Consider the following 27,306-nt stretch of genomic DNA (forward strand, 5'->3'; position numbering starts at 1 on the left):
ATGGCACCGGTCTGCGCCGGCTCCAACACGTCGAGAATGTCATGATATCAGATGCCAAGGCACGCAGATATTACTGAGGCCCAATTTAGGCCCAGCTGCCATTTACAGACATAGGTATTTGCAGGGGGGCTGGACAATACGTAGTTGGAGAAAGGCGCTGGGAAACGTGGGCAGACCGGTTCGAGGCACGATGCCGTGTTCTGGTTGCTAGGTGACCGGGGGGCGGAGCGTCTATGCGGTACACGAAAGTCCAAGTATACCTACAACACACTCTAGAGTGCATATCCTCAAACAACGCGCCCACTTTTTGACACGACAGCAACGATTACAGGAACTCGTATATACGCAAAAGAGGACTAGCAGCCGGTGTCCAAGAATTCGCGCAAGCGAATACACTTACCGCAGGCCGTGTTGCGACTCTGGGCGGCAGTAGCCTCCCCAACCTCCCCAGTACCAGCCACCGACCCGCAGGCTCCCCAACCTCACGCATATTCCAAGTGTACCTTTTTCTTTGCTCCAACCTGCTTCCTTCTCCTGCACAATTACATACTCCCTACCACTGCACTTTGGCTTTGTTCAGAGAATATTGCTGACTTTCTTTTTGTTTCTTTTTTCGCAAGAGACAGGCCATCCACTCGTGCAGGAAGCCAGTCATCGTACGCACACCTAGTCGTCCGGGTCTGGACAGCACGCTAGCCAACAGGCCGACCCCGCAGCTACCCACGCATTCACCGCTCCGACAGGCGACGGCGAGTATAGTATCGCGCCGCAGCACCAGCAGCAGTGTGTCGTTCTTCTTCTTCTTTCTGCAGACGCATCCCCTCCAATTCCATCCAATCGCCGCCTCCTTTGCCGGCCGTTTGGTACAGTCGATCGCTACGATGCACCTCTTCACTATGCCTTCCGCCATGCTTGGTCTGGCTGCATTCGCATATCTTCCAGCCGCCCTCGCAAAGCCTTATCCCCCAGTCCACTTTCAAGACTTGGAAAATTACCACAACTCGTCCCAATCTGTGGAAAAACGAGCCTGCGATGGAGTTTCCTGCGGTTACGGCGGCTGGCTATGCTGCCCTTCAGGCTCAACCTGCTACACCGATGCGCAGAACCAGGCGCAATGCGGCGGCTCTGGCAACGCCAGCCCACAGGGAACAGGAGGTGTCTGGGAGTACCACACCACCACTTATGTCGAGACGGTCGGACTCCTCACCAAGACTCAAGTCTTTAGCACTTACGTCCCTGCGACTGCGACACAGACTTGCAAGGACTCGCAAAATCCATGCGGCTCCACCTGCTGCGACTCGGGATTCTACTGCCTCACTGCCGGCCAATGCGCTCTGATCGCTGGTGGAAGTTCTGGAGGTATTTCACCCTCCGCTCCTCTACGACCCACTGGCTCAGGCGTTGTTATAGTCACCTACACTGGCACCCCAACCGCGACAGTTCCCTTCCAGACTCCAATTCCCACTGGCGCAGCCGGCAACGACCTCGTTCCCACTGAGGGTCAAAACAACGGTCTCAGCGGTGGCGCCATTGCCGGTATCGTCATTGGTGTCATCCTGGGCGTTTTGCTGCTGCTTCTGTTGTGTCTTTTCTGCTGCGCCCGCGCCCTCTTCGACACTCTTCTCGCCATTTTTGGTTTCGGCAAGAAGCGCAAGCACAGCCACGAGGAAACCTACATCGAAGAGCACCACCACAGCGGAGGCGCAGCTGGCGGACGCTGGTACGGCGCAGGTCGTCCTGCTCGTCCCTCGCGTGCTGGCTCGGAGAAGCACAGCGGCGCAAAGAAGGGTCTCGGCATTGCCGCTGGTCTTGGTGGCCTGGCGCTTGCATTGGGTCTGAAGAAACACCAGGACCACAAGGCGGACGACAAGAGCACTACTGTCAGCGGAACATCATACATGTACAGCGACTACACGAGTACAAGTAAGTGACCAATTATTTCTACGAATTAATCGTTGATCGAAATACTAACAACCATCCAGGCAGCGCAAGCTCATCAGACCGACACACTCGCCGAACACGACACTCGTCAAGGCGATAATCTCGTCGTCTTATTCACGTTTCCTGCTGGAATTCTTGAATTGTACAAAGTCACATGTTTTTTTCTTCCTTTCGCGTCGTCTAGTCCGCTACTAGACGCAATGTTTTATGAGCATGCTACCGGTTTATCTTTTGATAAGAAAAGGAGGGTTACCAGGCTCGCCTGCATGGAGCCTTACCTATTGGCGTTTATTTTGGGAGCAAAGGCGTTTTAGCGTGCGAGCTTTTACTACGCTGCGATAGCGATGAGTTATGTTTTCTATTCCGTTTTTCTTTTTTCAGTTACACGACGATGGAGAAGATGGGCGTTGAACCGCTTAATGAAGAATGCGTATGCACAAGATGCAAGAAATATGAGATTATGGATACGGAAGATACGTACAAGGATTGAACGAAAACATGAGCCCTTGATTAAGGGTGTAACTATGAAAAACAGTTCCTTCACAAAACTCATCTTGATGACGTGATTATGGCCTTGGTGAATCTTGGAACATGCTCTAGCTGTACGACTAACTACGGGTTTGAAAGAAACAATACGGTGGCGGAAAAAGCTAATTGCAAATGGTGCGACTGCGAGAGTATGTAAGCTAGAATTGCAAACCGGGCTGATTGATGATTGCATGTGCCAAGACCAAAGTGGGATGGCGCTAATGTGGAGCTCTTACACTCTCGATGTGACAGGTACTCACGTAATAACTACTGCCACCTGCTGCTTCTCGGGCAGATCCCTTTCCTCCTGTCTACACCATCCTGCTCAAAAATAAGACAAACCAGTTGATCTAGTTTGTCTGCGTTCCACAACTAAAAACACCATATAGCTTGCTACCCCGCGATAGTCAAGGCGCCCGCGATTGCCACACCGGACGGCTGCTAAGCTTCTCAACAGTCGACAAACTGGGGAAGAGGCAACAGAACGACGAGGACGCTCGTCCCAGTAAGAAAGAAAAGGCTATGACAGTAAGCTTCCCTGCGTCCTCGAACCAGGACACCCTGCGCGTCTACAACTGCCGTCGGCTTCGTCACTTCGAAACACCCTGATTAAAAGCTAACAACGAGCAGGAAAAGATGCAAGTCGATAGTCCTGCCACTGCTGTCGAGCAGCTAAAGGAGGCCTCTGGAAACAATGGCGACATCGACGAGTCCCTATACAGCAGACAGCTATACGTGCTGGGCCACGAGGCCATGAAGCGCATGGGCTCGTCCAATGTCCTTGTCGCTGGTCTGCGAGGCCTTGGTGTAGAGATTGCGAAGAACATTGCTCTTGCCGGTGTCAAATCGCTGACGCTTTACGACCCCAAACCCGCCGCTCTCGCCGATCTATCGTCACAGTTCTTCCTTACACCTGACGATGTAGGAAAGCCGCGCGCCTCCGTCACCGTGCCCCGCGTTTCCGAACTCAACCCATACACACCCGTCCAGGAGTTCAGCGGGAAGGATCTGACGTCAGATCTATCCCAGTTGAAGCAGTTCCAGGTTGTAGTGCTTACCGACACCCCGCTAGACGACCAGATCAAGATCGCCGACTACTGCCATGACAACAGTATCTACATTGTTATCACGGATACATTTGGTCTGTTCGGTACCATCTTCACCGATTTCGGAAAGAACTTCACTGTCGGCGACCCCACTGGCGAGAACGTGACCAATGGCATCATTGCTGGCATTGACGAGGAGGGCATTGTATCGGCATTGGATGAGACAAGGCACGGTCTTGAAGATGGCGATTGGGTCACCTTTTCTGAGGTTGAGGGGATGGAGCCTCTGAACGGCTGCGCGCCTCGCAAGATTGAGGTCAAGGGACCTTATACCTTCTCGATTGGTGACGTGTCAGGGCTGGGAGAGTACAAGAGGGGAGGCCAGTTTATCCAGGTCAAGATGCCCAAGATTCTCAACTTCGAGCCACTTAGCAAGCAGCTAAAGAAGCCCGAGCTTCTCATTTCCGACTTTGCAAAATTCGACCGACCACAACAACTACACGTCGGCATTCAAGCTCTCCACAAGTTTGCGAAGCTTCATAAGGGCGAGTTCCCGCGCCCTCACCATGAGGCTGATGCAACGGAGCTGTTCAAGATTGCGCAAGAGATTGCAGGCGAAGGTGAAGAGAAAGTTGAGCTGGATGAAAAGCTCATCAAGGAACTTAGTTACCAAGCTCGTGGCGACCTCAGCCCTGTAGCTGCTTTCTTTGGTGGAATGGCTGCCCAGGAAGTATTGAAGTCTGTGTCTGGAAAGTTCCACCCCATTGTGCAGTTCCTCTACTTCGATTCGCTAGAGTCGCTCCCTACCTCCACAACCCGTTCGGAGGAGCAGTGCGCTCCGATTGGTTCACGATATGACGGTCAGATTGCGGTACTGGGTCAGGAATACCAGAAAAAGCTCAGCAATGTCAAGCAGTTCCTGGTCGGCGCAGGCGCCATTGGTTGTGAAATGCTCAAGAACTGGGCTATGATGGGTCTGGCTACTGGTCCTGAGGGCAAGATTACCGTAACCGACAACGACCAGATTGAAAAGAGCAATCTGAACCGCCAGTTCTTGTTCCGACCTGCAGATGTCGGCAAGCTAAAGAGTGATGCTGCTGCAAAGGCAGTACAGGCCATGAACCCGGATCTCAAGGGAAAGATTGTCACTCTACAAGACAAGGTCGGCCCTGAAACGGAGCACATCTTCAACGAGGATTTCTGGAATTCGCTAGACGGCGTAACAAATGCGCTCGACAACGTGGAAGCGCGCACATATGTCGACCGACGATGCGTCTTCTTCCGTAAGCCTCTACTCGACAGTGGCACTCTCGGTACCAAGGGCAACACGCAGGTTGTTCTGCCGTTCATCACCGAGTCCTACTCTTCATCGCAGGACCCACCCGAGAAGTCATTCCCCATGTGCACATTGAGAAGTTTCCCCAACCGAATCGAGCACACGATTGCGTGGGCGCGAGAGTCATTCGATTCGCTATTTGTCAAGGGGCCTGAGATTGTCAACTTGTACTTGACGCAGCCTGATTATCTTGGTGCTTCATTGAAGCAATCTGGAAACGAGAAGCAGACCCTTGAGACTCTCCGGGATTTCTTGGTGACTGAGAAACCGCTGACCTTTGATGACTGCATCATCTGGGCGCGCCACCAGTTCGAGAAGAACTACAACCACGCGATTGCGCAGTTGCTTTACAACTTCCCCAAGGACTCCAAGACTGGATCTGGTCAGCCATTCTGGTCAGGCCCAAAGCGTGCGCCCGATCCAACCAAGTTCGACCCCTCAAACCCTACCCACTTCACCTACGTTGAAGCCGCTGCCACCCTGCACGCCTTCAACTATGGCATCAAGCCAAATGCATCTCGAGAGCACTACGTGGAGGTACTCAACGATATGATCGTTCCCGACTTCCAGCCCGACCCTACTGTGAAGATCCAAGCGGATGAGAAGGAGCCAGATCCAAATGCCAACCAGGGTGGTGGAGACGACAACGATGTTCTCAATAAGATCATTAACCAGCTTCCGGACCCCAAGTCTTTGGCTGGATTTAGGCTTGAGCCTGTTGAGTTTGAGAAGGATGATGACACCAACCATCACATTGACTTCATCACAGCTGCTAGCAATCTGCGTGCAGAGAACTACAAGATTGAGCAGGCCGACCGCCACAAGACCAAGTTCATTGCTGGCAAGATTATTCCTGCTATTGCCACAACCACAGCCCTTGTGACTGGTCTCGTCAACCTTGAGCTTTACAAGATCATTGATGGTAAGAAGGACATTGAGCAGTACAAGAACGGCTTCATCAACCTGGCGCTGCCCTTCTTTGGCTTCAGTGAACCAATAGCAAGCCCGAAGGGAACATATCAAGGACATGATGGCGAAGTGACGATTGACAAGCTGTGGGACCGCTTTGAGGTGGAGGACATCACGCTCAAGGAGTTTGTTGACCACTTTGAGAAGAAGGGCTTGTCAATCCAGATGATCAGTTCGGGTGTCAGCTTGCTGTACGCATCATTCTACCCTCCTTCGAAGCTAAAGGACCGGATGCCTCTGAAGTAAGTTGCTTGTATCTCTCTTTTGGATATCAAATGCTAATACTGTGAATAGGATGAGCAAGCTAGTGGAGCACGTCAGCAAGAAGCCGATCCCCGACCATCAGAAGAATGTCATCTTTGAGATAACGGCCGAGGACCAGAAGGAGGAAGACGTAGAAATACCATATGTGATGGTCAAACTCCAGTAGGGGTGGATTCGTGATGAGAAGGACTTTGGACTTGTTCGAAAGGCTGGATTCAGACGATGACAAGAAGTATTAGATGAGCATAGTTTGCATGAATAGATGTCATTCTGTACTGTGGCCTTCACTTATTTTCTCACGGTAAAAGAGAACGTGATTGACATAGGCGTGATTCGTTAGTTACGGCGTTGCAGTCATTGGTGCCGAAAGTCGGAAGAGGGTGGGGCAAGAATGCCAAGACGAGCAGCTAGCAGCGGCGACGCGGAGGTTGATTATCAAGCGTGTCGAGGATGTTTGTCGAGCACGCAACAATGTAGACTTTACCTGCACGCAAGCCCTACAACTACAATGGCGCCGTCACTGGAAGAGCCCGTGCAAGTGGACTTTGAAGCACCTCTCAAAGCAGCGCCCCAGCTGGTTGCGCCTGAGCCGGGTAGGTTTGCCCCGCCACCACAAGCGACTCAGAGGAGCACACGACTAACACATGGTTCACAGAACATTGCCCTGGACCGGAATCCGCTACTGCTGGTAAAGCAGACTCCTGTGCAGGATGTCCCAACCAAGCAATATGCGCCTCCGCGCCCAAAGGCCCTGACCCGGACATTCCCCTCATCACAGCACGACTCGCCTCTGTCAAGCACAAGATCCTAGTACTCTCTGGCAAAGGCGGAGTAGGAAAATCGACTTTTAGCACCATGCTCTCCCACGGCTTCGCCTCGAACCCTCAATCCACAGTCGGCATCATGGACACGGATATTTGCGGTCCCAGCATACCCAAGATGATGGGGGTAGAAGAAGAAACAATACACGTTAGCGGCGAAGGGTGGGAGCCCGTCTGGGTCAGCGAAAACCTGGGCGTCATGAGCGTTCAGTTTATGCTGCCGAACCGTGACGACGCAGTCATCTGGCGGGGCGCGAAGAAGAACGGGCTCATTAAAAAGTTCCTGATGGACGTTACGTGGGGGGAACTGGACTTCCTCATCGTTGATACGCCGCCGGGCACGTCTGACGAGCATCTGTCGGTGAATTCGTTCCTGAAAGCCTCGGGTGTGGATGGTGCGGTTCTCGTGTCTACACCTCAAGAAGTTGCGCTGCTGGATGTACGCAAGGAGATTGATTTTTGTCGAAAGGCGGGAATACGCGTGCTGGGTATTGTGGAGAATATGAGTGGGTTTGTGTGTCCTGGGTGTAAGCATGAGAGTCAGATTTTCAGGGCGAGTACGGGAGGTGCGGAGAGGTTGGCGAAGGACGAGGGGATTCCGTATTTGGGTGCGGTGCCCCTAGATCCGAGGATTGGCATGGCGTGTGATTTTGGAGAGAGCTTTTTGACGGCGTACCCGGATAGTCCGGCGTGTAAGGCTATTCAGGAGGTAGTGAGGAGGGTCGGGGAGCAGATGGGGTTGAGACGAGAGGAGGTGTTGCCTGTGGAGGAGGAAGCGTGAGGATATCCAGACACGATAGACGTATAGTAAACATGTTTGATCAAGCAGATCATGGCTTGGATGTGTCGGTCCGGTCCAGCAGCAGTTGAACCGTGCAATGGCATCCGTGTGTGGCTGACGAAACAGTTCACGCAAGCATGGATGATCGCTATTTTCCCTAAACACAAGCGTGTATACTGACTTGGACATGTAGGGTAGGAAATACGGCATGGGCGTGTGGTACGAACATTCTCCCTGCAGCAGGGTGGCTGACAGGAGATTACAAGTGGGTCTGCAGCCACAGACACAGCCACTCAAGGTGCGTCATTTGGATAGCGCCATGCATGGGGGAGCACTGCTCTTGTGAAGGTGGTGGCTAGTTCTTAGCGTGCACCCGTGAAGCTTGCTTTGCGCCCGGGTCATGAGCTCATCGATGTCACCCTCCCGCGAACTACTAGACTGCGCTTCCAAAGTCTGCAGCGAGTGAGGAGTTGCAGAACAAGGGTGCGCATCCGGGTCAGCACGGCATGTTCTGACCCTTTTTTTTGGGGGGGGGGGGGGAGAGGGGTCCTTGAACATCTCATAGACTTATGTAGCGTATATCTTGAAAGGAAGACCCACTAAAGCGCGCGATCCACCGCGGTTGCGGTTGCGGGCACCCTTTCACCTTTTGTGGCTGCGACTCGAACAAGGACTTCTCCCCGGCTAGCGGCAGCGCATCCCTGACCCGTTGTCCTGCTGTGGCCCATCAATCACTGGCACAACACAACTTTCTGGTCTTTCGAGTCCTCGAGGCTTGCATACATTTTGGGCCCCCCCAGCCTCTCTTCTTCCTCCCTTCCTCGTTTACATACGCGTGTTTGAAACCCTCCACGCCATACATATTTGCCTTTGTTTATTTACTACTAGTATTGTTTTGCTAAGAGGAGGTCCCTCCCCCCGAACTCAATTGGACTATTGTCTTGCGCAAGGCTTCCTTGATATTTCCCCCTGTGTCGCGCGCATTGCCCATCTGCGCCAGAGCTTTTGCGGCTTACTAGAGTCTCTCAGCCCATCGCAATTGTGAGTTTGCGCCTTTCGTTGAATTGAGCCCCTCTTGCTGACTGAAGCCTGGAAGTGTAACGACATCTTTCTTGTTTACGACGCGCTTTGCGTGGGCATCTTGTCTCGCTTTTATACGACCACTGCTACTACTACGAGCCCTTAATTGCGACCGGAGTGCGCCATGGCGACCGAATACCAGCAACCTGTTTTCACGGCGTCCGCCGACGTCCAACCGCATACCGATCCCAGTGGCGTTCAAGGCATTGGCCAAGGCCCTCAAGTTGTCAGCACCTCGGGTTCGCTGGATGTTGTACTGGGACCGCTGCTGAACTATAGGCGCACCAGCAATCAGCAGGCGGGACAGCCCATATGGCACGGCAGTGTGCTGGTTGTGACTAAGCCGGGGCAGCAGGATGCAAACGGCGTACACCCAAGCCCGCAGCTTACCCTGTCACCCGCTGGTGCTGTAGACAGGTCGCTTGGCGATGTGAGGTTCAGCGTTGCGGAGAGGGTCTTTCACGGCCATAAGCTGTACGAAGACTCCAAAAAGGCGTTTTGGCGCTTTCTCATCGACGCGCCCATGCAGCCGTTCGAGTCGAGGTGGGACTACGATATTCAGAGCCTCAAGTACGTTGATGGCAGAAAGGAAGAGAAGCCGACGAGATTTGTGATTCCCTCCATCTCTCAGTCCATGCGCATCATGTTCCACTCTTGCAACGGTTTTAGTGTTGGAACCGACTTGGATGTTTGGCAGGGACCCGTACTCTGGCATGATGTCCTGCGCATGCACGACCAGCGACCTTTCCACGTCATGATTGGTGGCGGCGACCAGATCTACAATGACGGAGTGCGAGTGGATGGTCCACTCAAGCCCTGGACCGACATCTCCAACCCCCACAAACGACGCGAATTTCCCTTTGACAGGCAGATGCGTGACGAGTGCGACGAGTACTACTACAACAACTATGTCCGGTGGTACGGCACGGCCCCCTTTTCCACTGCCAACAGCCAGATTCCTCAGGTTAACATCTGGGACGACCACGACATTATTGATGGATTTGGTTCCTACACCGATCATTTTATGAACTGCTCTGTTTTCCGCGGTATTGGAGGAGTCGCTCACAAGTACTATCTTTTGTTCCAGCACCATCTTGCTCCTCCACCAAGTACTTACACCACCGACGCTCCCCAGACAACGGCCGTACATGCTCAAGGAGAGAAGACGACACCTGCAGATCATGCCCAAGTCCAGGATACGTTTGTAATGACCAACGATGAAGGCGACTCATCATACATTATTGGTTCCAAGCCTGGTCCGTACGTCGAGGAACGGAGCCGCAACATTTACTGTCAGTTAGGCGCACGAATTGCCTTTGCTGGTATCGACGCCCGAACGGAGCGCACAAGACACCAGGTTAACTACCCGGAGACGTACAAGCTGCTGTTTGATCGTTTAGATGCAGAGTTTACTGCCAACCCAGAACTCAGACACATGATCTTACTGCTCGGTGTTCCTATCGCGTATCCCCGTTTGATCTGGCTTGAGAACATTCTGCAGTCGCCTCTGATTGCGCCCATCAAGTTTTTGAACAAGCGCTTTGGCTTTGCTGGTGGTTTCTTTAATCAGTTTGACGGCAAGGTCGATTTGCTCGACGATCTCGACGACCATTACACGGCCCGCCAGCATAAGGAAGAGCGCAGACAGCTTATGCACAAGCTGCAAGCCTTTTCCCAAAAGTTTTCTGCCCGAGTCACTATTCTCGGAGGAGACGTCCATCTCGGAGCCATTGGCCGCTTCTACTCGAACGCCAAACAAGGACTCCGCGCCGAGGAGGACTGGCGCTACATGCCCAACATCATCAGTTCCGCCATCACCAACAAGCCCCCACCACAAGCCGTGGCCAACCTCCTCGCCAAACGCAACAAAATTCACCACCTCGACAAGGAAACCGACGAGACCCTCCTCGAGATCTTCGACCGCGATCCCACCCTCCCGGACGGCGTCGTTGCAAACGGTACAAACGGCACAAACGGCACCACCGACTCCAACGGCACCAAACCCGAACCCAAAACCTCCGACTCAAACCACGCCACCATGCCCTCCCGCAACTACGCCATCATCTGTGAATCCAGCATCCCCCCCGCCGCCACCTTGTCTGCACCCAGCCCCCAACCCGGCGCCACACCCTCTGTGCACACAAACGGCGACGCGAAATCTACTATGAGTGAAGCTCCGGGTGCAAAAGATAACATGCGGCACCCGTTCCATCTTGGTGAGCATGGAGCAGGGACTCAGCATCCTGCTGCGAATGGTGTGCAGCCGTCGGGCCTGTGTGGACCGTATGGTCTCGATGTTTCGCTTAGAGTCGAGATTAGTAATAAGGATAGGGAAGGAAGGACGGATGGGTATGGGTTTACGATTCCGGGGCTCATGGTTAGTGAGGCTATGAAGTCGAAGGGCAGGCATTGGTAGAGTTGATATTCGTATAAGGGAAGGGGGGGTGTAATAAGGGGATGTTAAAATGATTTTTTTTTGATTTTTCGTATACGTGGTGCGTTTGAGTTGGATAGTTACATACCCCTGAACTAAGTGCGTTCTTTTAAATGTATGGTAATTCGACATGTTTGTTTGTTTTTGTTCGCATAGTGTGGAGCAATGGGATAAGTTAATGCGGATGTTGATGAGTGTTTATTACTAAGCTCTCATGCATGTGATTGACGTCCTGACACTTTTCAAAGGAAAACAGGAACCAAAGAAACAACACGTTTTTCAAGCTGTAGTTATATTCTATGCTTAGATTCATGATTTCATCTTTTGTTGCTCGCTACAGAGCAAATGCTGTGTACGCATACATCTATATATATATACATGGTTATTTGTTTGTTTGAAAGTTTTTGTTGGAAAAAAAAAACAAGATGAGGATCCCGCCCTGCTTTAAAAGAAAGATTTGGGGGGAAATGAGGTTCTCATCTTGACATGTCCGTCTGCCTTGTAAAAGGAAAAAAAGGAAAAAAAAAAAGGACCAAGAAAGAAAGAAAAGAGATATGCACGATATAAACACCCAAAACCCCCCCTCAATCCCAAAAAAATAACCAATCACAGCAAGAAGAAAAAAGATGTAGAGAAATCAACAGCTTACCATGAAAATGAATGCCTCAACCCTCCCTCCTCACCTCCTCCACTCTTCCTTAACGCCGCAAAAAGTGCAAGTAACTGTGCCGCCTCCATCGCGCCGGCCTCCTGCCAGAAAGTCGACGACCCCGTCTGCTGCATCGCCAGTTCATAACACGTCTCGAGCAACGCATTCGTGTGCTCGGGCGCATCCCTTATGCGCACCTTCATCGCAATCGCCATGGCGAGAAAGACATGGAACCTTGCCATCGCCATGCTCACTGAGAGCTCTACGGCAGAAGAAGGTTGAGCATTGGGATAGACTGCTTCGCAGAAACGGGCGAAGAGTAGGGGGGAAAGGGAGTACGCTTTGTAGTCCAGCGACTCGAGGTGGCGGATGAATTCGTTGGTGAGGGTTTCGGCTTCGAAGCGCGAGGGCAACGGTGTAGTGGCGAGCGCGCGGCTGCGGTCTGTGTAGCTTGAGCGTGAGGAGGATGGGCCGGGGCTTTCGGCGCGGCGGGCGGCGAAGATACCCTGGCGGGGGAGACGCGGGGCTGGGGCTAAGGGAAGGAGGTCATCCTCAATCTCCGGGATGGGAGACATGGTTTGGTCGGTGCTTCCAGCGGAGAGGGAGGAGGTGGATGTTTTGCGGGAGTGAGCGGGGCGGGACATGGGGGCGTTGGTGGGTGGGTGGAGTTGGGAGGGTGGCAGGTGGGGGTGTGCCATGAATTCCCAAGAGGGGGCTATGTGCATTTCTCCGGAGGGTAGTGGTGAGGTTGTTGTTGGGAGTTTGCCGGAGGAGTAGGAGGAGGGGGTGGTGTAGTTGGAGAGGCTGCTGGCCGAGGGTGGTGGTGGCGGCCCCGAGGGCATGGAGTCGGGAGACGAGGCACGCGTGGTACCTAACCATAATGAAGGTACTGGTGAAGACGGCGAGGAGAGGTTGGGGAAAGGCTCACATTCGTCTATGGCGATTGAGGGCATGCTGCCGCTGCGTGCGGAGAAGGCGCCCAGGTCCAGGTCGTCGGCGGTGAAAGTCGCGGGGATGCTGGTATCGAGGTTCAGATGGGATCCAGTACTACTTCCGCCCCCGACGGACCAGTCGAATGAGGTTGGGGTGCTGGCCATGAGGTTTTGGTCAATCGACTCCATTCCGTGCATGGGGGCGTTGACATGTCGGGCTAGTTGGGCCTCGAGTTGGTGTATTCGTCCTTCTAGAGCCTCTCGATGTTCACTTTTTTGTTTAAGACAAGGGTCAGCTTATTATCACGTCATATGGTTTGTTCACAACGTTCGTCTTCTTTTTTTTATGGGGGAACATGTGGGGTAAACTGACGATGCCACGACCTCTTTAGGTTTCTGCGTTCTTATACACTGCACTGCAAAGCGCTTACACGTTGCGCATGGAGTTTCGCCGTCACAGCGGATCTTCCTCCTTCGGCAGCGCTCGCAGGCATTGGAGACAGATTTTCTTCTAGGCTGCCAGTCCTTTACGGCCGTGGGCGAGAAGCGCGCTGGACCTTCACCAGAAGGTAGTGAAGCTTTTTTTTCTCTCAGCATAGTCTTGATGAAGGAGGGTCGCCAAGCTTACTGAAGGGGCACATGCTGGTTAGCAGTTGTAGAGCGTTCCGCGTCGGATGAGAAGGCTTCCGGATGGATTTGATCAATTGCGGTGAATGAAGAGGCGGTGATCATAAGACGGAGGCGTGAGTGGGAAGGGTACGACGGAGGACGAGATCTCGGGTTGTTTTACATCCCGCTGAGCGTAGCGATGACAGACAAGATGGCTTGACTAATCGTCTACTCCTGCCGTCGTCATGATCACAAGGGACAGATACGACACGGACTTCCGACAATTGGGGCTTCATCCAGGGCTGTAACAGGACTGCAGCGGGCGTTGCGTGTCGCGGGTGCTGATAGGCCCGGGCCTGCGACGAGCAAGGCTATGCGCTTCGCATCGACTTTCCCTCCGCTCGTCAACCTTCTAGAAAATGGGCCATGGGGGTGGAGATTGCAGGGACGGGGACGCGGCCGCTCTCCGCGTCTGCAGCATAACTGTCGCATGCCGCCTTCGCCCGCGGTCGTCGAGAAATGCAAAAGGGCGGAATGGACGGTCGATTCCTCCGCTGACTTGTCGCAATGCTCCTTCAGATCTGTCCGCGCCATCGATTCAAGCAAAGAGAGGAGAGGGAGTTGAGGGTGGCCAGTGGGGCCCACACGACGTTACTACAATTAACCTCCCGCCGCCGATGGTCTCGCCGCGCCCCTGGCACCCTGCACGAGCGTTAAGACAACTGCCGAACACACAGCAAACTATCCTTCCGTGTCGCATCCCTTTGCCTGACACATTTGTACACGACTCAGCACGCCCTCGCCCGTTCTTCACCGCGGCCAGCCGACGTTGTCTGCACAAGCCCCGTCTATGTATGCGCCGTCGCTGGCACAACCATCTGATCTAGCCCCCCGTCTCCCTCATATATACTACACTACATCCTTCAGGAACATGGCGCGAGTCACCCAATACTCCAACTATACGCGACACAGTGGGCCATTGGTCGATTGAACGCCCTTACCAATTATTCCTCCGTCGTCAATCGCCCACCCTTCAGTGCCAACCCCGTGGTGGACATAGAAGAGCATGCCAGCGTCGTATTTCCTCTTGATCTGCACGAGCCTCGGGTAATTGTCGCCCCAGAAAGATTGCTGCCAGTTGGGCTCCGCAATATCAGCTTCATTGCCATACGCGCCGCCCTTTGGCGTGATTTCTCGAAGCGGCGGCATGACGGTATTGGTAATCTTCTCCACGGTCGCTTGCCATCCCGCGGGCGTCTGGTTCGCAACCGGCGTGATGACGACCATCTGGCTCTCTTCGTTCCGGAACGCGGGGTTGGCAGAGTTGAGATTCTTGTTCTCCTGCTCGGCTGGGCGCTGATGGTACATACTGACTATTGCTCCATTATCCACAGCGTGGCGGATGGTGGCAACAGTCTGATTGCGTATCTCAGAATCCTTCCAGTTGTCGGATGGCACCAGACGGTTCGCCGCGATGCCTCCGGCACCACCAATGACCCAGTCAAGGGAGGCAAACGTAGCCTGGTAAGCTGGGTAGAACCTATCGTGGTAAGTTGTATTTGCTTTCAGCTCAATGCCTAGCGAAGCGCACTTTTCATAGAAAGGTTTGATCAACGCCTCGTACTCGTCCACAGTTTTGTCGGTGGCGAAAAAAGGCCCCATGGACCACATGTAAGCGCCAGGCCCCAGCGACAGGATCGTAAAGAAAGAGTAGGTTTTGGCCTTGTTGTAAGCAGGCATGCTGTCAAAGTAAAACCTAAAAGCTTCCCAAAACTCGTCGCCACTGACAGTCTCGGATGTCATAATGGTCCAAGTGGATATGGTTACGGGGACCTTGCGATGGACCTTGACAACAGCAGACGTAACGACGCCAAAGGTGCCCCCACCTCCACCTAGCAGGGCCCAATACAGATCGCTATTTACTTCTGGTGTCGCAGTAACGAAGCGCCCACTAGCCAGTACGACTTCGAGCGCGAGAACCTGGTCAGAGCCGAGTCCGAAAAACTGCATCAGAGGCGAATGTCCACCACCGGCCGAGTAACCACCAGTGACACCAACTGTTGGACAGATACCAGCTACGGCAGACACACCGTACTTGTCAGCGGCCTCATATAGCTCGAATCCCTGAACACCAGCACCAAGCTTGAAAACCGGTCCCTTGTATGTAGGGCTCGCATAGTCCTTGACATACTTGATTTCTTTCAGTCCATGGGTCCAGATACTGAGCGCACCTTTTCCAACCGAACGGCCGTTATAATCGTGGCCGGTATTGCGAACAACTAGTCGGAGGTTCTGATTGCGAGCGAGATTTATCGCCAGCTGAATCTGAGCAACGTTGCTAACTTTGACGGCATACTCTGAGTAGCCACCCTGGGTGCATGTGCCATTTGCAGAATCACCGGAAGCTGGAATTGGGCAAGTCATGCCATACCACAGCGGATTCATCAGCGCACCATTGTCCTGGTAGCTAATCACGTTAGTTGCGCCTCGTGATGACACTGGATATACACATACTAAATCTCCTCGGTATTCCAATCCTTGACGAGCTCAGCGCATCTCGCAGCATCGTAGTTGTTGTATTGTGATTGCTTGTAGCAGGGCGAGCCGATGGGGATGATTTTCTCCAAAGCACCACCGAGGAGGGTATCGAACAAACTCCATTCGGCCTTGTTTGGGTACAAGGGATCTCCTGGCATTGTTTTGCAGCGGGGAGCTTCACGGGCGCGGCGGGTACGTGCAGACGGCCTAGTGTTCGGGCTGTCTCCAAATTCGAAAAGCGAAGCGTATTCGGCATATTCGTCGTGCTCTTTGATCGCTGCAATGACATTGTCGGTCAATTGCACTGTCTCTGTCTCAAAGAGGGACAGGTTTGCAGGCGTGACATTGATATCAACTATTTCTGCAGCCGGTGAAAGGGATACACCGGCTGATGCATTCTGTGCTGATACTACAGCTGCATAGACTGCTGAGAGAGCGATAGACTTTGCCAGCATCTCGGGCAAGAATTGCTGGACAGAGGAACGGTCGAGAGGAGTTGAAGAACGGATCCCTGGTGATTATCTCCCTGCAGCTCCAAAGATTTATACATCTACACCCTCGCTAATACCAATATGCTGGAGCGGAGGAACCTGCTGTTTCCATCGACAATACTTTATTAATTGCTTGGTCCGATGCAGTTTGACAGCAGTAGTGCGAAAACAGCTCATAACGGTTCGCTACCGTTGGGCAAAGGATCAAGGTGCCTTTCGCCTAGAACGCCATGGGCGACCGGGTAAGTAAACATCTGCCGGGAATACTGGACGCCTAGCACAGGGATGCACTTTATCGACCTGCATCCTTTGCTGTCAACATTCTCCACGTGTTGTCGACACCGTTTGCATTGTGGATCCTGCAAGACTGCAGTAGTATGCTACTTGCATAGTACCCTTCCTCTAGATCATCGATGCCCCAAAGTCTATGATAAAATTTTCGTTGATTTGAGAGAAATGCGGTGTGCATGACAATATGATGCCTACGCCGCAGTCTGTTTGACTTGAGTACTTTTCTTGTAGAACCACCTTAACGTAATAGTGGTGTGACCCGCCTCTCTAGGGCCCACTACCCCACCCAAGATACTGCTCTCCGCGGGCATTCCGGGACTTCTTTCGAGGGCGACCAAAAGAAGCTCGCTTAGCAGGGTCTCGTTTTTGTAAGTAGGTATGGCCTAGTGCTGATGTGTTGACTGTGTACGAATCAAGTAGTTCAGCCTCGACATAATTTGTTTTTTAAGCAAAGTTCGAATGCCTATCTGCAAATAGTTGAAGGCTAGACCTAACACTTTGAGCGTATACCAACATGTGAAGAAAGAAGCATGACAGGAAAAAGTTGTACAATATTTCGTTTTGCATACGTGGAGTTCTTTGGCGGGGTTCGATGGAGACCAACTCACCTTCTACGTACTATTCGATATTCAATCAAAGTTTCAAGAAGAGCTCCAGCAAACTCAACGAGCACCAGCCTTAAACTTGTTCCTGTGAGTTTCATATAGGTCGTTATTGCCGAAGGAAGCATCCGACGCTAGCGACAGTACTCGGCGGCATTCGGTGCCAGCTAACCCGCATGCGAGCATCGGCAATATTTCCGATCACCGAATAACATATCCGGGTTAGCGGCTTCCCCTCAAATACCCTCGCTGCGGTTGGCCAAACTTTAAGATAGGATCTCGACTTATACACGCCGAGTACAAGAAGCTAGAGCCATGTCGCGAATCAACGGAGCAGAGGTAGCAAAGCACCACAGCAAGAATGATTGTTGGATTGTGCTGGATTCAAAGGCGTACAATGTGACCAACTTCTTATCAGAACATCCAGGTGGCGCACCAATCATCTTAAAGAATGCAGGATCGGTGAGTGTATAGCGGTGCATAATGGGAGAATTTTCTGACAATTGAATAGGATGCGACAGAAGAGTTCAAAAAATATCATCCACTGAGCTATCTAGAAGATTACCTACCGAAGGAAGCCCTCATAGGACCCGTTGATCCAAACACCTTTGGCCAGCTTCGTCAAATCAAAGATACCAATTCCAGAAAGCCGTCAGACACGGATCCCAACTCCAATGAAATTCCTCATGTCAGTCTTTGCGTCTCCACGACTGACTTCGAACCAGTGGCAAAGGCAGTTATGCCCCACAAGTCATACATCTATGCCTCTGGCTCTGCAAACACGGGTGCATCAATCAAAGCCAACATTGATGACTGGAGTCGCATAAGTTTCCGTCCACGTGTGATGCGCAAAGTAGGCGAAGTAGACACGCGCCGCAAGATCTTTGGATATAGCTCACCGTACCCATTCTACATTAGCCCTATGGGAACAATGGGCGCGATTCACGAAGGTGCCGAGCTAGAAATGGTACGAGGAGCAGTCCGCAAAGGGATACATACGCTTGTCAGCACGGCAAGTTCCAAGAGCAGCGAGCAGATCATGCAGAGCTATGTCGATGAACAGAAGCGGCTTGGCAATGGAAGCCCGACGCAACTGTTCTACCAATACTACATGCCCGTAGACAAGGACAAAGCTCTCGAACTCATCCGCATTGTAAAGCGCTGCGGATACAAAGGCCTATGGATAACAGTCGATGCGCCCATTCTAGGAAAGCGCACCGCAGATCGCCACCTTCAAGCCGAGGAAGCGCTCGCAGTAGGCCTTGCTGATGAAGGTCCTGGGGACTGGGAGATTGGCGGTGACAACGCCTTTGCTCCTGCCATGGGCGGACGCCCAGTCCAAGGCCAGTTGACTCCGTATATGACATGGGACGACTTGGAGTGGGTCCGTAAAGAATGGGATGGACCCATTGTACTCAAGGGCATCCAGTGCGCAGAAGACGCAAAACTCGCAATGGAATATGGATGCGATGGTATCTTACTGAGTAACCATGGTGGTAGGCAGTTGCACACTGCGCCCAGTGCACTCATGACACTCCTAGAAATCCGTACCTACTGCCCAGAAGTTCTCAGTAAACTAGAAGTCTTCCTTGATGGCGGACTGAGAGATGGAAACGATGTGCTCAAAGCATTATGTCTGGGTGCTACGGCAGTCGGCGTTGGAAGGCCGTTCCTCTATGCGCTTGGTGCCTATGGCTCCAAGGGTGTAGAGAGATGTGTTGACAGTAAGTTTAAGCATGTGAGAGATTGGATGAAATTACTTTGCTAACGTTTCATTTAGTACTCGCGGATGAGCTCGACACTGGAATGCGCTTGCTGGGTATCACATCCTTGGATCAGTGTAGACCCGAGATGGTTAACGCAAGTCGCTTGTTGAATGAGATGTGGCGACCTGAGCAGTTGAATTTAAAGAGCAAGTTATAGATATAGAGTATATAGAAGCAACTTCGGATACATACTTTGATTGCGCTGTTGTGTGTGTTTGCAGCCGTGATTGTTCTGACTCTTGTGGTTTTGGTGGTATTTGCGGTGCGATCACAAGCCGTTGAAAAGCGAAAATCACTAATACCCCGCAACCCCACATTGACCGCAGATTTTTTTAGACACGACAAATTTTGATGGGTTCTCTTTGAAAAACAGTGTGTCTGTTGTGGCCAATATCACATCAATATGGTTGTTTACTTCTCAAAAACGCTTCAGTATATATTTAAACAAATTTACCTCTATTGCATCAAAACACCTTACGGTGAGATGGCCGAGTTGGTTATGGCGCCAGGTTAAGGTCTTCTTAACACTATATTCCTGGTCACGAAAGTGGCGTGGGTTCGAGTCCCACTCTCATCAGCATTCGTCTGCTTCAGCAGATACCCCAGGGTTCTTTTTTGCCAGTGTAGTAGTCTCTAAGATTTGACTACATGAATCCGTTATTTTTGCATGTTAGACTGAAACATGTGAACTCGATAGGATTTGTAATGATAGCACACAAATCTACCTTTCTCCCGATATCTATAAGCGTAGTTGCCTCACTTCTTTGCAACGGCAACGTGCGCAACCATAGGAAACCCAACCACTTCCACAATCTCCGCATCCTTCTTCCCATTCACAGGCCTGTTCATCGTAATAGCCTCCTTCCTCCCTTCAACAACAAGTTGCTTCCCAAACTCCACATACTCCTCCTCCGTCCACTTCGGCCCAACCTGCTTCCACATATCTACTAAGAACCCACACGTCTCCTCCAGACTCTTCCCCGCAAAATGCACAGTCACCTCGCTCATCTCCACACTTTCAAACCCGACTTTCCTCAATATTTCTTGGAGGTGATCAGCTTCATACCATTCTTTCGCAATCGGCCACTCAAACAACGGATCTTGCGGTCGCACGGCTTTTTGCGCGCAGTGTAAGATAGGCATGTAACCTGCGGACTTCCAGGTTGTGACGATGGCGGTGCCGTTTGGGGTTAGGGTACGGTGAATTTCGCGGGCGCCTTTTAGCGCGTCGGTGAAGAAGAAGATGCCCATGTTCGTTATCGAGTGAGTGAAAGATTCCGAGGGGAGTAGGTCGAGAGCATCGCCGGGGAGGACGTGGAAAGATAGGTTTGCGGCGTTTGAGGGAGTGATGGCGGGGATGGTGTGCTGGGCCAAGGTGATCATTTGTGGGGAGGAGTCGGTGCAGGTTATGGAGGGGGTGAGTGAGTGGTTTTGGAAGAGGACTTCCTGCGCGAGGATGCCGGGGCCGCAGGCGTTGTCGTGGATGTGAGAGGTGGAGGAGAGTGCGGGGAGGAGGGAGAGGAGGTAGGTGGCTAGTTGGCGGGTGCAGCCGCCGGTGGAGATTTCGTATTTTGATGCGAAGTCGGAGTAAAGGCTGTCCATTGAGGTTTTTGAGGAAGTCATCTTGGTGGATTTGGTTTGATTTAGTGGGGTGGGTAGAGGGTTGAATAGGTAGATGTTGAATGTAGTGCCTTGAATGTGGGCTTGAGGCGAGTTTAAATATCTAGAGTGTTGATAAGGGAACCAGAGGGGATATTTTGGGGTACTATCACTTTAGGACATGTAGACTTCATGTAAGTAAGCTGGTGCTCGTATGGATAAGTCTCCGTCGCGCGGGGACTGTAGCTCGGATACTTTACACATGGAAAGTTTCCGACGCTACGAAGTCTCGTGTACGTGCACAATATGCATACAGAACATTTTTTCTGGTCACTCAGGTACTAAGTGAAAACCAATCATATTAGCCGTCTCCAACGAAAGTGCGATGTTAACAGCAGATCTTACACGTAGTACCATAGTACCTACAAGCCACGACTCTACAACCCCCATCCCCTACGATCCAGGAAAAAAAGCCGCTACAATCTCACATCCTCCTTAAACCTAACTAGTCCATCCTGAAAAGTAGTCGCAACATGCACCCCCCTCTCATAATCCCACATCCGACTCATATACAGCGCCCGCCCCTCCGCCGCCCGCGTAACCCACGACTCCTGCACAAACCACTTCCTCCCATCCGTATCCCCCTTCCCATACCCCTCGAGATTACACACCGGCAAAGGCCCGTCGTTCCGTAACGTAGGATCAGCGTCAGGATGATCGACCCGCGGTTCAGGAGCCATGACGAGATCGCAGATGCCCGTGTGGAAAATCACACTGTGGCTGAGCGATGCCATGCGCGTGAAGTCGCGGGGCTTATCCAGGTGGCGCGGAACGATTTGTGGGGATTGGCAGTCTGAGGCGTAGAGATGAGTGCAGGCGTGCATGTTTGCTTCTCTGGTCAGATTTATTTTCCTGGGATCTGACGGAGGTGGGAATGGTGCTGTGGGTAGTGGTAATGATCCTCGCAGCGAGTAGAACGTTAATTGCTTTCGGTCGAGCGGTGCGCGGGTACGGTTGTAGTTTGCCATTTCGACTTTTCGGAGGTGCAGGCCGGGGATTGGGTTGAAGTGGTCTGGGTGGGCTGGGAGATAGTCTTCGACGAATACGGCGGAGTCGTTGCTGGGGGTTGGGGAGTGTTGCATTGGTTCGTTTTCTCGGCCTTTTAGGGCTTCGTGGTACATTTCTTTTAGGTCGATGTGCTCTTGGGCATCGACTGATGCGCTTTCTTCGCGCTTGAAAGAGCATGTGCATGTGAATGTGCTGCTTTTCGCTGCAGCTTGGCTCACAGTTACGTTGCGGGAGCAGTAGTTGTAGCCATCGCGGATTTTCTCTACGCGGTATGTGAAGTGCTCATTGGGGTTTCCAGCAAGGTTGAACCAGCCGGTGATATTCTAGTAGGCCAGTCAGCTGGGTTGTGACAGCTGAGACTGCGGCTGCAACTTGCATGTATTAGGAATCCCTCTTTCACTGTTTGTGCTGCAGCCCATGCAGCTTGCGCAAAGATATGACCGCCATACGTCCCATTTTCTCCGCCTGTTGGTGAGTAGCCTTTGGTTATTGAGCGGAACGTCAACTCGTCGATTTGTTCGAGCTCTATGAGTTTGTCGAAAGGAAGTACTTTTCTTTCTTTGGTAAAATACGGACGGACGACCATGATGCTACCGAGAATGAACACAAAGATGAGACATGGATGGTTACTAGTACGGTTTTGATGGTGTATTATACCAGCCTAATCAAAGTACCAACAACAGGCTTCAGCTCACAGATATGAGCTGAGCTAGCAAGTTACCTCGGATTACGAGTAATAGTCGAGACGCGGGGTCGGATAACAATAGAAACAAGCCAATCATCTCAGCTGCGCCAAGCTGATCGGGTTACGTACACAAAAGAAATATATTTTCTCATTTATCCAGAATCGTGCAGCTAGTACATTGACTCGGAGACATCCTTACGTGCAACGTGGCTTAGCGCCTTTAGAGATATATACAACAATCGAATTTTCAATGCATGCACTAGCTTGATATAGCCTATCTTCTATTTAGAAACCACAGCCTCAGGTAGTAAAATATGAGACCAATACACCATATAGCCACAAGAACAACAGCTTGTATAGGTGCAAAAACAGCGCCGCGAACGACAACAAACCCGCTGATCACTGCAAATATAATAGGTACGAGGATTAAGGGTTTTACAGGTCTAGGCAGCTCTGGTTCCCGAAAGCGCAGGATTATTGCGCCAAGGACTGTAAGGAAGAAAAATGCATACTCGGCAAGACCATTGAGTGTGAGCAAGACACGCATGTTTCCAAGCAATATGTAAATTGCAGAGAGGACGGTGTTGAGAATTAGTGCGTTGCTAGTGACAATCAGAAGGCGTTCAGGGTACTCAGTGGATATCACTTACATTGGTGACTCTCCGTTGTCCATTGCAAGGTCCGCTGATTCACTTTCTTCGGCATCGTTTCGGACTTTGAATGCGCCGATATACCCGACTGTACCAAGAATAGGTGGGAACCAGTTGTTGTTAGCCGCCGCTACAGTCATTCTTCCAGCAACAAAAGAGTTGCCGAGGGCGGAACCGGCAATGACTAGACATATCAGGGCGGTAGCAAAGTATGCCACACCTTTTCCTAGAAAATGTGTGACAGCCGTCTACATAGAGTCAGCAAGGATTCGGGTACACAGGACTTTCTGCGATACTTACCACAGCGGCAGCGTCAGTTGTCGACACCACTTCCCATGGAAGTAGAACATAGTAAACAGCATTGGCCGCTACGTAGCAAAGAATAATGGTCGGAATAGCAGTGTTGATGGAAAGTGGCAGCTGGCGGCTGGGATTGCGAAGCTCAGCTGCAACATAATTGGCCTTGTCCCATCCAGAGTAAGCCCATAGAGCCCCATACAGCGCTGTGCTATAAAAGCCTAGTGATTCCCACGTGGTCACTTTGGTCCAGTCAAATCGCGAACCATCAGGTAGTACTGTATCGCGTGGCGAAAACCAGTTGTTCTGATGCCAATCACCGCCGCCTAGGTCCTTGCTCTTTCCGAGGAAAACAAAGGCGACAACCAATCCAGCGACTATGAGAAGAAGGATTGTGAGCAGCTTTATGGCGACAAAGAAGCTCGACAACCGAGTGCTCGTCTTGGTGCTGATGGAATTGAGAGTCGTAACGCAGACCAAAACAAGCAAAGACAACAGCTTATGAGTCAAGGGTGGATCCGGTTCGTTAATACCCAGGCTGGAGTATATAGATTCAACGAATACAATACTGAGAATCGCAAGGGTGGCTGGCATAGTTGCAACTACCCAAGACCAAGCCGCCATGTACCCAAACACATCGCCATAGATGTAGGTGAGGTACGGTTGGATGCCGCCCTCGCCAGGAAACGCAGTCCCCAGCTCAGCCATGGTGAGCGCACCCGTCCAAGCAAGGATACCTCCGACAAGCCATACCAAAAGACCGGCACCAGGGGATGGAACGTTTGCGTCGATAGGTCCAGGAGATGAAAAGACGCCAGATCCGATAACGATGCTTATCAGTAGAGCAAAGCCGTCCAGTGCACCGAGATTGCGAGCAAATGTGCTTCGAGGTACTGCGGTTCCTTCATGTTCTTCGTCGGGCTCGTAGGAGGTAGTCGATTCCTGACGGAGTAGGGGCGCCGTCTCCGAGGGTGCCATTGTCGTGTTTTAGAGGCGTAGAAAGAGTAGCAGGTTATAGTACTACAGTCGTGCCGAAGTGATTGCGCATCAGTGCGTAATATAAGCTGAAGCCTACTGGGCTCTGCTGGACGCGTCTGAAATTGATAAAAGCCAAGTGTTGTTGTCCCACTATCCTATGATTGTTGCTAATTCGAGGGCCGAGGTGCAAATGTTCAGACGGCTAGACAAGGCACACGTTGAGGCGCGACATTATCGCGTCAAAACGGAGCTATGTTACGTCATCCCGAATTCACACGCCTATCTCATGCAACAAGTTGCAAAACAGTGTGCAAACATTTTCACATGGAATCTTCATCATAATTACATGTTTTAAACGCATGTATAGAGTTACCTTTTATGATTTTCTACAACAATTGTTTTCCGCGCTGCTCTCCATTTCGCCTCAAATTTGAATGGTTACAACGCTCGTATTACAGCTATTTTGAAGCCTGATAACCCTCCATTGGCACTGGTCCCAAGGGCCCATTTCAATACTACCATCATGTGATGAGAGTAAATTAGACGAGCATGTTAATTCGGCTCGTCGGGCTAAGAATATGCACAGATCTATACGACAAACATCTTCGCGTAAAACATGGAGAGCAACGCGCCTGGTGACATCATTCAGCCGCTCGCTGGGTCTGGAACAGTTTGTGGACAGACACGAAGCAGGGCATGTGACAAGACAAATAGCGAAAACGAGGAGAGAAAAGAAAACCAAGAACGCATGCACACATGCGCGCATGCGACTTGCAATTCACTGGATCAGGTTCCTTGGATCGATGGCAAGTTGGGTAGGTTGTTCGATTAGAAGTAGGTGGGATTCTAGACATTTTTCGAGTGGCACTAGATCAGATTCCGCGAATTCCACGTTTTCCATGTCAAACTGCATCATTGCAATGGATCCACGAGGGTTCGCCATGTAATTCGTTTACACTGGATAGAGATTTAGAAAAGGCGGGGTGGTGGAGTTTGAATGGTTACCAATATGACGGACCAATGACGCTCGGTGGGTCCTTCGGGACCTAGTAGCTGCTCCCGGCTACCCCAGGGCTTAGCGCTGCCCATCATCATGGCGACGTCACTCCCAGGACGACGAGCAGTTTGCTACAAGAGATTTCAAGGGCCTTTAAATCTCTGGGTCCCTTCTAAATCTTCCAAATTCACTCCTCCTATCAAGATACCCAATTTCTCCTCGCCTTTGTTTTCAAAAATACCCTCATCGATACCATTTCAACCAGACCCATTCACATACATCTCAAAATGTTTTCAAGACAAGCAACGCAGAATGCACGCTTTGCGGCTCGCTGTGCACGTCGCCCGGCTGCTCGCGTAGCAAATCCCCAGTATCGCGCCCAACACCCGCGCTTCCAGTCAACCCAGACAGCTAGCTCCGGTAACTCGGGTGCTGGTACACATGCCGCAGTTGGTGCTGCTTCTGGTGCTCTTGCCGCTATCACCGTCGGCTATATCTTTTACAGACAATCGGGTGCCCGGGAAGTTGTCGTGGCCTCCAAGACTGCACAAGGCTACGTCAAGTCGGCTTCACAAAAGATCAAGGAGCAGACTCCCGAGCCAAACGAGGCGCTACAATGGCTTCGTCAGGCCGCTCAGAGTTATGCTGCGTTCATCCCAGGTGCTAAGGGCTACGTTGACTCTGCCTTTGATGATCTCGATGCCATACGAGCGAAGCACGGCAACGAAGTCGACAACATTGTGCGCGAAGCATACGATGAGATGCGACAAGTTCTTGGCAAAGGCGACATGAGCCTTGTCACTGCACACCAGACCTGGGACGTCATTACCAAGCACATGAGCCGCATTGCAGACCTTGCCGGCGACGCTTCACAGCAAATCATGGACAACCACCCACAACTGAAGGAGAAGTTGGGCGGCAACATCGACAAGCTCAAGGAGTACGGCGACAAGTATGGCCCTGAAGCAAAGAAGGAAGTCGACAGGACCTGGAAGCAGATCAGTGACGTTGTCAAGACTGGTATGAGCGCCGGTAACATTGAGAAGATCAGGAGCATAGTGCAGGAGAAGATTGAGAAGCTGAACAAGATGGGTGACGAGGCGTGGAAGAAGGGTATGGAGCAGGCAAAGCCTTATCTTGACAAGAATCCACAAGTCAAGAAGCTTGTGGAAGAGAATGCCGATGCGCTGAAAGGAGGCAACGTTCAAGAGCTGTACCAGCGCGTCAAGTCAGCCGTTGAGAAGGGCGACACCGGTGACCTTCAGTCGTACATCAAGAGCGTCGCAGACAAGGCCAAGGATGGTGGTTTTGGCGACTACGAGCAGTACCTCAAGAAGATTCCCGGTGGTGACCAGATACTACCCAAGCTGAGCCAGCTTCAAGAAGTGGCCCAGAAGCATGGCGATGAGGCACAGAAGCTTCTCAAGGAAGCCGTTTCGGAGATCTCGGAGATTCTGCAAAAGAAGGGTGACGAGGCACAGAAGCTTGCTGAGAAGGCCAAGGAGGACTCGAAGAAATAGAGTATTGACCTCGGTTAGTGAGCGTGGGGAGGAATGCTACAAAGCCTGCATCTGTACTCTAATGTATTATCAGCATCCATTGCATCAAAAGCAAATGATATGAATGAAATAATTCAACACTAAGACATGCGTGAACAAGCACTACTCTTGGACTATCAATACTTCCCTACCTCGCATTGCGCTTTGGCCATTTGGAAGTGAACAACTTCGAGCAGGACGTGCATCTTGTATCAAGGCTGTTGTCCGTATAGTTTAACAATGAGAGTTCGCGCAAGCCATGTTTACCTATTGGCTGAGTGCATTTCTACACAACCATGGCCGGTGCAACGTGGAGGACACAACAGGCCCGACCCACGGGACGCATGTCAAGAGTGGGAACAGCTGAGTTCTTGCTGTAAAGGTAACAGTCCTGAGGAGAGGCTCCGGATCTATAA

General features: G+C 51.7%; 12 protein-coding genes and 1 non-coding gene across 13 annotated transcripts; 8 read left to right on the top strand and 5 right to left on the bottom strand.

The window, feature by feature from the left end:
- The first annotated feature begins 657 nt into the window (after positions 1-657).
- COCSADRAFT_212682 (uncharacterized protein) lies at positions 658-2,170 on the top strand. Its single transcript, XM_007696747.1, has 2 exons — positions 658-1,923; positions 1,983-2,170. Exons 1-2 carry the CDS (start codon positions 882-884, stop codon positions 2,039-2,041), a joined length of 1,101 nt encoding a protein of 366 aa, XP_007694937.1. The 5' UTR covers positions 658-881; the 3' UTR covers positions 2,042-2,170.
- Positions 2,171-3,105: 935 nt separating this feature from the next.
- COCSADRAFT_77645 (uncharacterized protein) lies at positions 3,106-6,250 on the top strand (the record flags this gene model as incomplete). The annotated part of the gene is made up of 2 exons (XM_007696748.1): positions 3,106-6,062; positions 6,115-6,250. 2 exons carry the CDS (start codon positions 3,106-3,108, stop codon positions 6,248-6,250), a joined length of 3,093 nt encoding a protein of 1,030 aa, XP_007694938.1.
- A 342-nt stretch (positions 6,251-6,592) lies between these two features.
- Positions 6,593-7,686, top strand: COCSADRAFT_76432 (uncharacterized protein; the record flags this gene model as incomplete). The annotated part of the gene is made up of 2 exons (XM_007696749.1): positions 6,593-6,677; positions 6,740-7,686. The coding sequence occupies 2 exons, from the start codon at positions 6,593-6,595 to the stop codon at positions 7,684-7,686; spliced, it is 1,032 nt and encodes a 343-aa protein (XP_007694939.1).
- Positions 7,687-8,405: 719 nt separating this feature from the next.
- COCSADRAFT_32363 (uncharacterized protein) lies at positions 8,406-11,385 on the top strand. The gene is made up of 2 exons (XM_007696081.1): positions 8,406-8,727; positions 8,783-11,385. Exon 2 carries the CDS (start codon positions 8,891-8,893, stop codon positions 11,180-11,182), a length of 2,292 nt encoding a protein of 763 aa, XP_007694271.1. The 5' UTR covers positions 8,406-8,727; positions 8,783-8,890; the 3' UTR covers positions 11,183-11,385.
- A 312-nt stretch (positions 11,386-11,697) lies between these two features.
- On the bottom strand, positions 11,698-13,052 carry COCSADRAFT_32365 (uncharacterized protein). The gene has a single exon (XM_007696082.1). It carries the CDS (start codon positions 12,944-12,946, stop codon positions 11,846-11,848), a length of 1,101 nt encoding a protein of 366 aa, XP_007694272.1. The 5' UTR covers positions 12,947-13,052; the 3' UTR covers positions 11,698-11,845.
- A 332-nt stretch (positions 13,053-13,384) lies between these two features.
- COCSADRAFT_212728 (uncharacterized protein) lies at positions 13,385-14,312 on the top strand. Its single transcript, XM_007696750.1, has one exon. It carries the CDS (start codon positions 13,810-13,812, stop codon positions 14,275-14,277), a length of 468 nt encoding a protein of 155 aa, XP_007694940.1. The 5' UTR covers positions 13,385-13,809; the 3' UTR covers positions 14,278-14,312.
- Positions 14,313-14,347: 35 nt separating this feature from the next.
- On the bottom strand, positions 14,348-16,350 carry COCSADRAFT_61297 (uncharacterized protein; the record flags this gene model as incomplete). The annotated part of the gene is made up of 2 exons (XM_007696225.2): positions 14,348-15,857; positions 15,905-16,350. Coding segments are annotated over 2 exons (1,956 nt in total), but the record flags the coding sequence as incomplete, so codon positions are not given.
- Positions 16,351-17,604: 1,254 nt separating this feature from the next.
- COCSADRAFT_32366 (uncharacterized protein) lies at positions 17,605-19,264 on the top strand. Its single transcript, XM_007696083.1, has 3 exons — positions 17,605-17,774; positions 17,824-19,036; positions 19,093-19,264. The coding sequence occupies exons 1-3, from the start codon at positions 17,628-17,630 to the stop codon at positions 19,233-19,235; spliced, it is 1,503 nt and encodes a 500-aa protein (XP_007694273.1). The 5' UTR covers positions 17,605-17,627; the 3' UTR covers positions 19,236-19,264.
- Positions 19,265-19,556: 292 nt separating this feature from the next.
- COCSADRAFT_t2 lies at positions 19,557-19,655 on the top strand. The gene has a single exon. It is a non-coding gene; the product is annotated as a tRNA-Leu (tRNA).
- A 123-nt stretch (positions 19,656-19,778) lies between these two features.
- Positions 19,779-21,105, bottom strand: COCSADRAFT_212746 (uncharacterized protein). The gene is made up of 2 exons (XM_007696751.1): positions 21,083-21,105; positions 19,779-21,018 (listed from the first exon to the last, which is right to left on the bottom strand). Exon 2 carries the CDS (start codon positions 20,699-20,701, stop codon positions 19,835-19,837), a length of 867 nt encoding a protein of 288 aa, XP_007694941.1. The 5' UTR covers positions 20,702-21,018; positions 21,083-21,105; the 3' UTR covers positions 19,779-19,834.
- Positions 21,106-22,390, bottom strand: COCSADRAFT_186530 (uncharacterized protein). The gene is made up of 2 exons (XM_007696752.1): positions 22,122-22,390; positions 21,106-22,068 (listed from the first exon to the last, which is right to left on the bottom strand). Exons 1-2 carry the CDS (start codon positions 22,329-22,331, stop codon positions 21,154-21,156), a joined length of 1,125 nt encoding a protein of 374 aa, XP_007694942.1. The 5' UTR covers positions 22,332-22,390; the 3' UTR covers positions 21,106-21,153.
- A 279-nt stretch (positions 22,391-22,669) lies between these two features.
- COCSADRAFT_32368 (uncharacterized protein) lies at positions 22,670-24,530 on the bottom strand. Its single transcript, XM_007696084.1, has 3 exons — positions 23,381-24,530; positions 23,081-23,328; positions 22,670-23,032 (listed from the first exon to the last, which is right to left on the bottom strand). Exons 1-3 carry the CDS (start codon positions 24,353-24,355, stop codon positions 22,705-22,707), a joined length of 1,551 nt encoding a protein of 516 aa, XP_007694274.1. The 5' UTR covers positions 24,356-24,530; the 3' UTR covers positions 22,670-22,704.
- Positions 24,531-25,380: 850 nt separating this feature from the next.
- Positions 25,381-27,045, top strand: COCSADRAFT_212756 (uncharacterized protein). Its single transcript, XM_007696753.1, has 2 exons — positions 25,381-26,885; positions 26,946-27,045. The coding sequence occupies exon 1, from the start codon at positions 25,640-25,642 to the stop codon at positions 26,870-26,872; it is 1,233 nt and encodes a 410-aa protein (XP_007694943.1). The 5' UTR covers positions 25,381-25,639; the 3' UTR covers positions 26,873-26,885; positions 26,946-27,045.
- Positions 27,046-27,306: the final 261 nt, after the last annotated feature.

This window comes from Bipolaris sorokiniana (assembly GCF_000338995.1).
Source record: "Bipolaris sorokiniana ND90Pr unplaced genomic scaffold COCSAscaffold_1, whole genome shotgun sequence".
NCBI lineage: Eukaryota > Fungi > Ascomycota > Dothideomycetes > Pleosporales > Pleosporaceae > Bipolaris > Bipolaris sorokiniana.

Excerpts from the sequence above, each read along its gene's own strand:
- COCSADRAFT_212682 (XM_007696747.1), top strand. The coding sequence starts at position 882 with ATGCACCTCTTCACTATGCCTTCCGCCATGCTTGGTCTGGCTGCATTC. Across the intron at positions 1,924-1,982 it reads CAGCGACTACACGAGTACAA|GCAGCGCAAGCTCATCAGAC; the intron begins GTAAGTGACCAA and ends ACAACCATCCAG.
- COCSADRAFT_32363 (XM_007696081.1), top strand. The coding sequence starts at position 8,891 with ATGGCGACCGAATACCAGCAACCTGTTTTCACGGCGTCCGCCGACGTC.
- COCSADRAFT_32365 (XM_007696082.1), bottom strand. The coding sequence starts at position 12,946 with ATGGCCAGCACCCCAACCTCATTCGACTGGTCCGTCGGGGGCGGAAGT.
- COCSADRAFT_212728 (XM_007696750.1), top strand. The coding sequence starts at position 13,810 with ATGGGCCATGGGGGTGGAGATTGCAGGGACGGGGACGCGGCCGCTCTC.
- COCSADRAFT_32366 (XM_007696083.1), top strand. The coding sequence starts at position 17,628 with ATGTCGCGAATCAACGGAGCAGAGGTAGCAAAGCACCACAGCAAGAAT. Across the intron at positions 17,775-17,823 it reads TCTTAAAGAATGCAGGATCG|GATGCGACAGAAGAGTTCAA; the intron begins GTGAGTGTATAG and ends ACAATTGAATAG. Across the intron at positions 19,037-19,092 it reads TGTAGAGAGATGTGTTGACA|TACTCGCGGATGAGCTCGAC; the intron begins GTAAGTTTAAGC and ends CGTTTCATTTAG.
- COCSADRAFT_212746 (XM_007696751.1), bottom strand. The coding sequence starts at position 20,701 with ATGACTTCCTCAAAAACCTCAATGGACAGCCTTTACTCCGACTTCGCA.
- COCSADRAFT_186530 (XM_007696752.1), bottom strand. The coding sequence starts at position 22,331 with ATGGTCGTCCGTCCGTATTTTACCAAAGAAAGAAAAGTACTTCCTTTC. Across the intron at positions 22,069-22,121 it reads AAGAGGGATTCCTAATACAT|AATATCACCGGCTGGTTCAA; the intron begins GCAAGTTGCAGC and ends CTGGCCTACTAG.
- COCSADRAFT_32368 (XM_007696084.1), bottom strand. The coding sequence starts at position 24,355 with ATGGCACCCTCGGAGACGGCGCCCCTACTCCGTCAGGAATCGACTACC. Across the intron at positions 23,329-23,380 it reads CAACTGACGCTGCCGCTGTG|ACGGCTGTCACACATTTTCT; the intron begins GTAAGTATCGCA and ends GACTCTATGTAG. Across the intron at positions 23,033-23,080 it reads GACAACGGAGAGTCACCAAT|CAACGCACTAATTCTCAACA; the intron begins GTAAGTGATATC and ends GATTGTCACTAG.
- COCSADRAFT_212756 (XM_007696753.1), top strand. The coding sequence starts at position 25,640 with ATGTTTTCAAGACAAGCAACGCAGAATGCACGCTTTGCGGCTCGCTGT.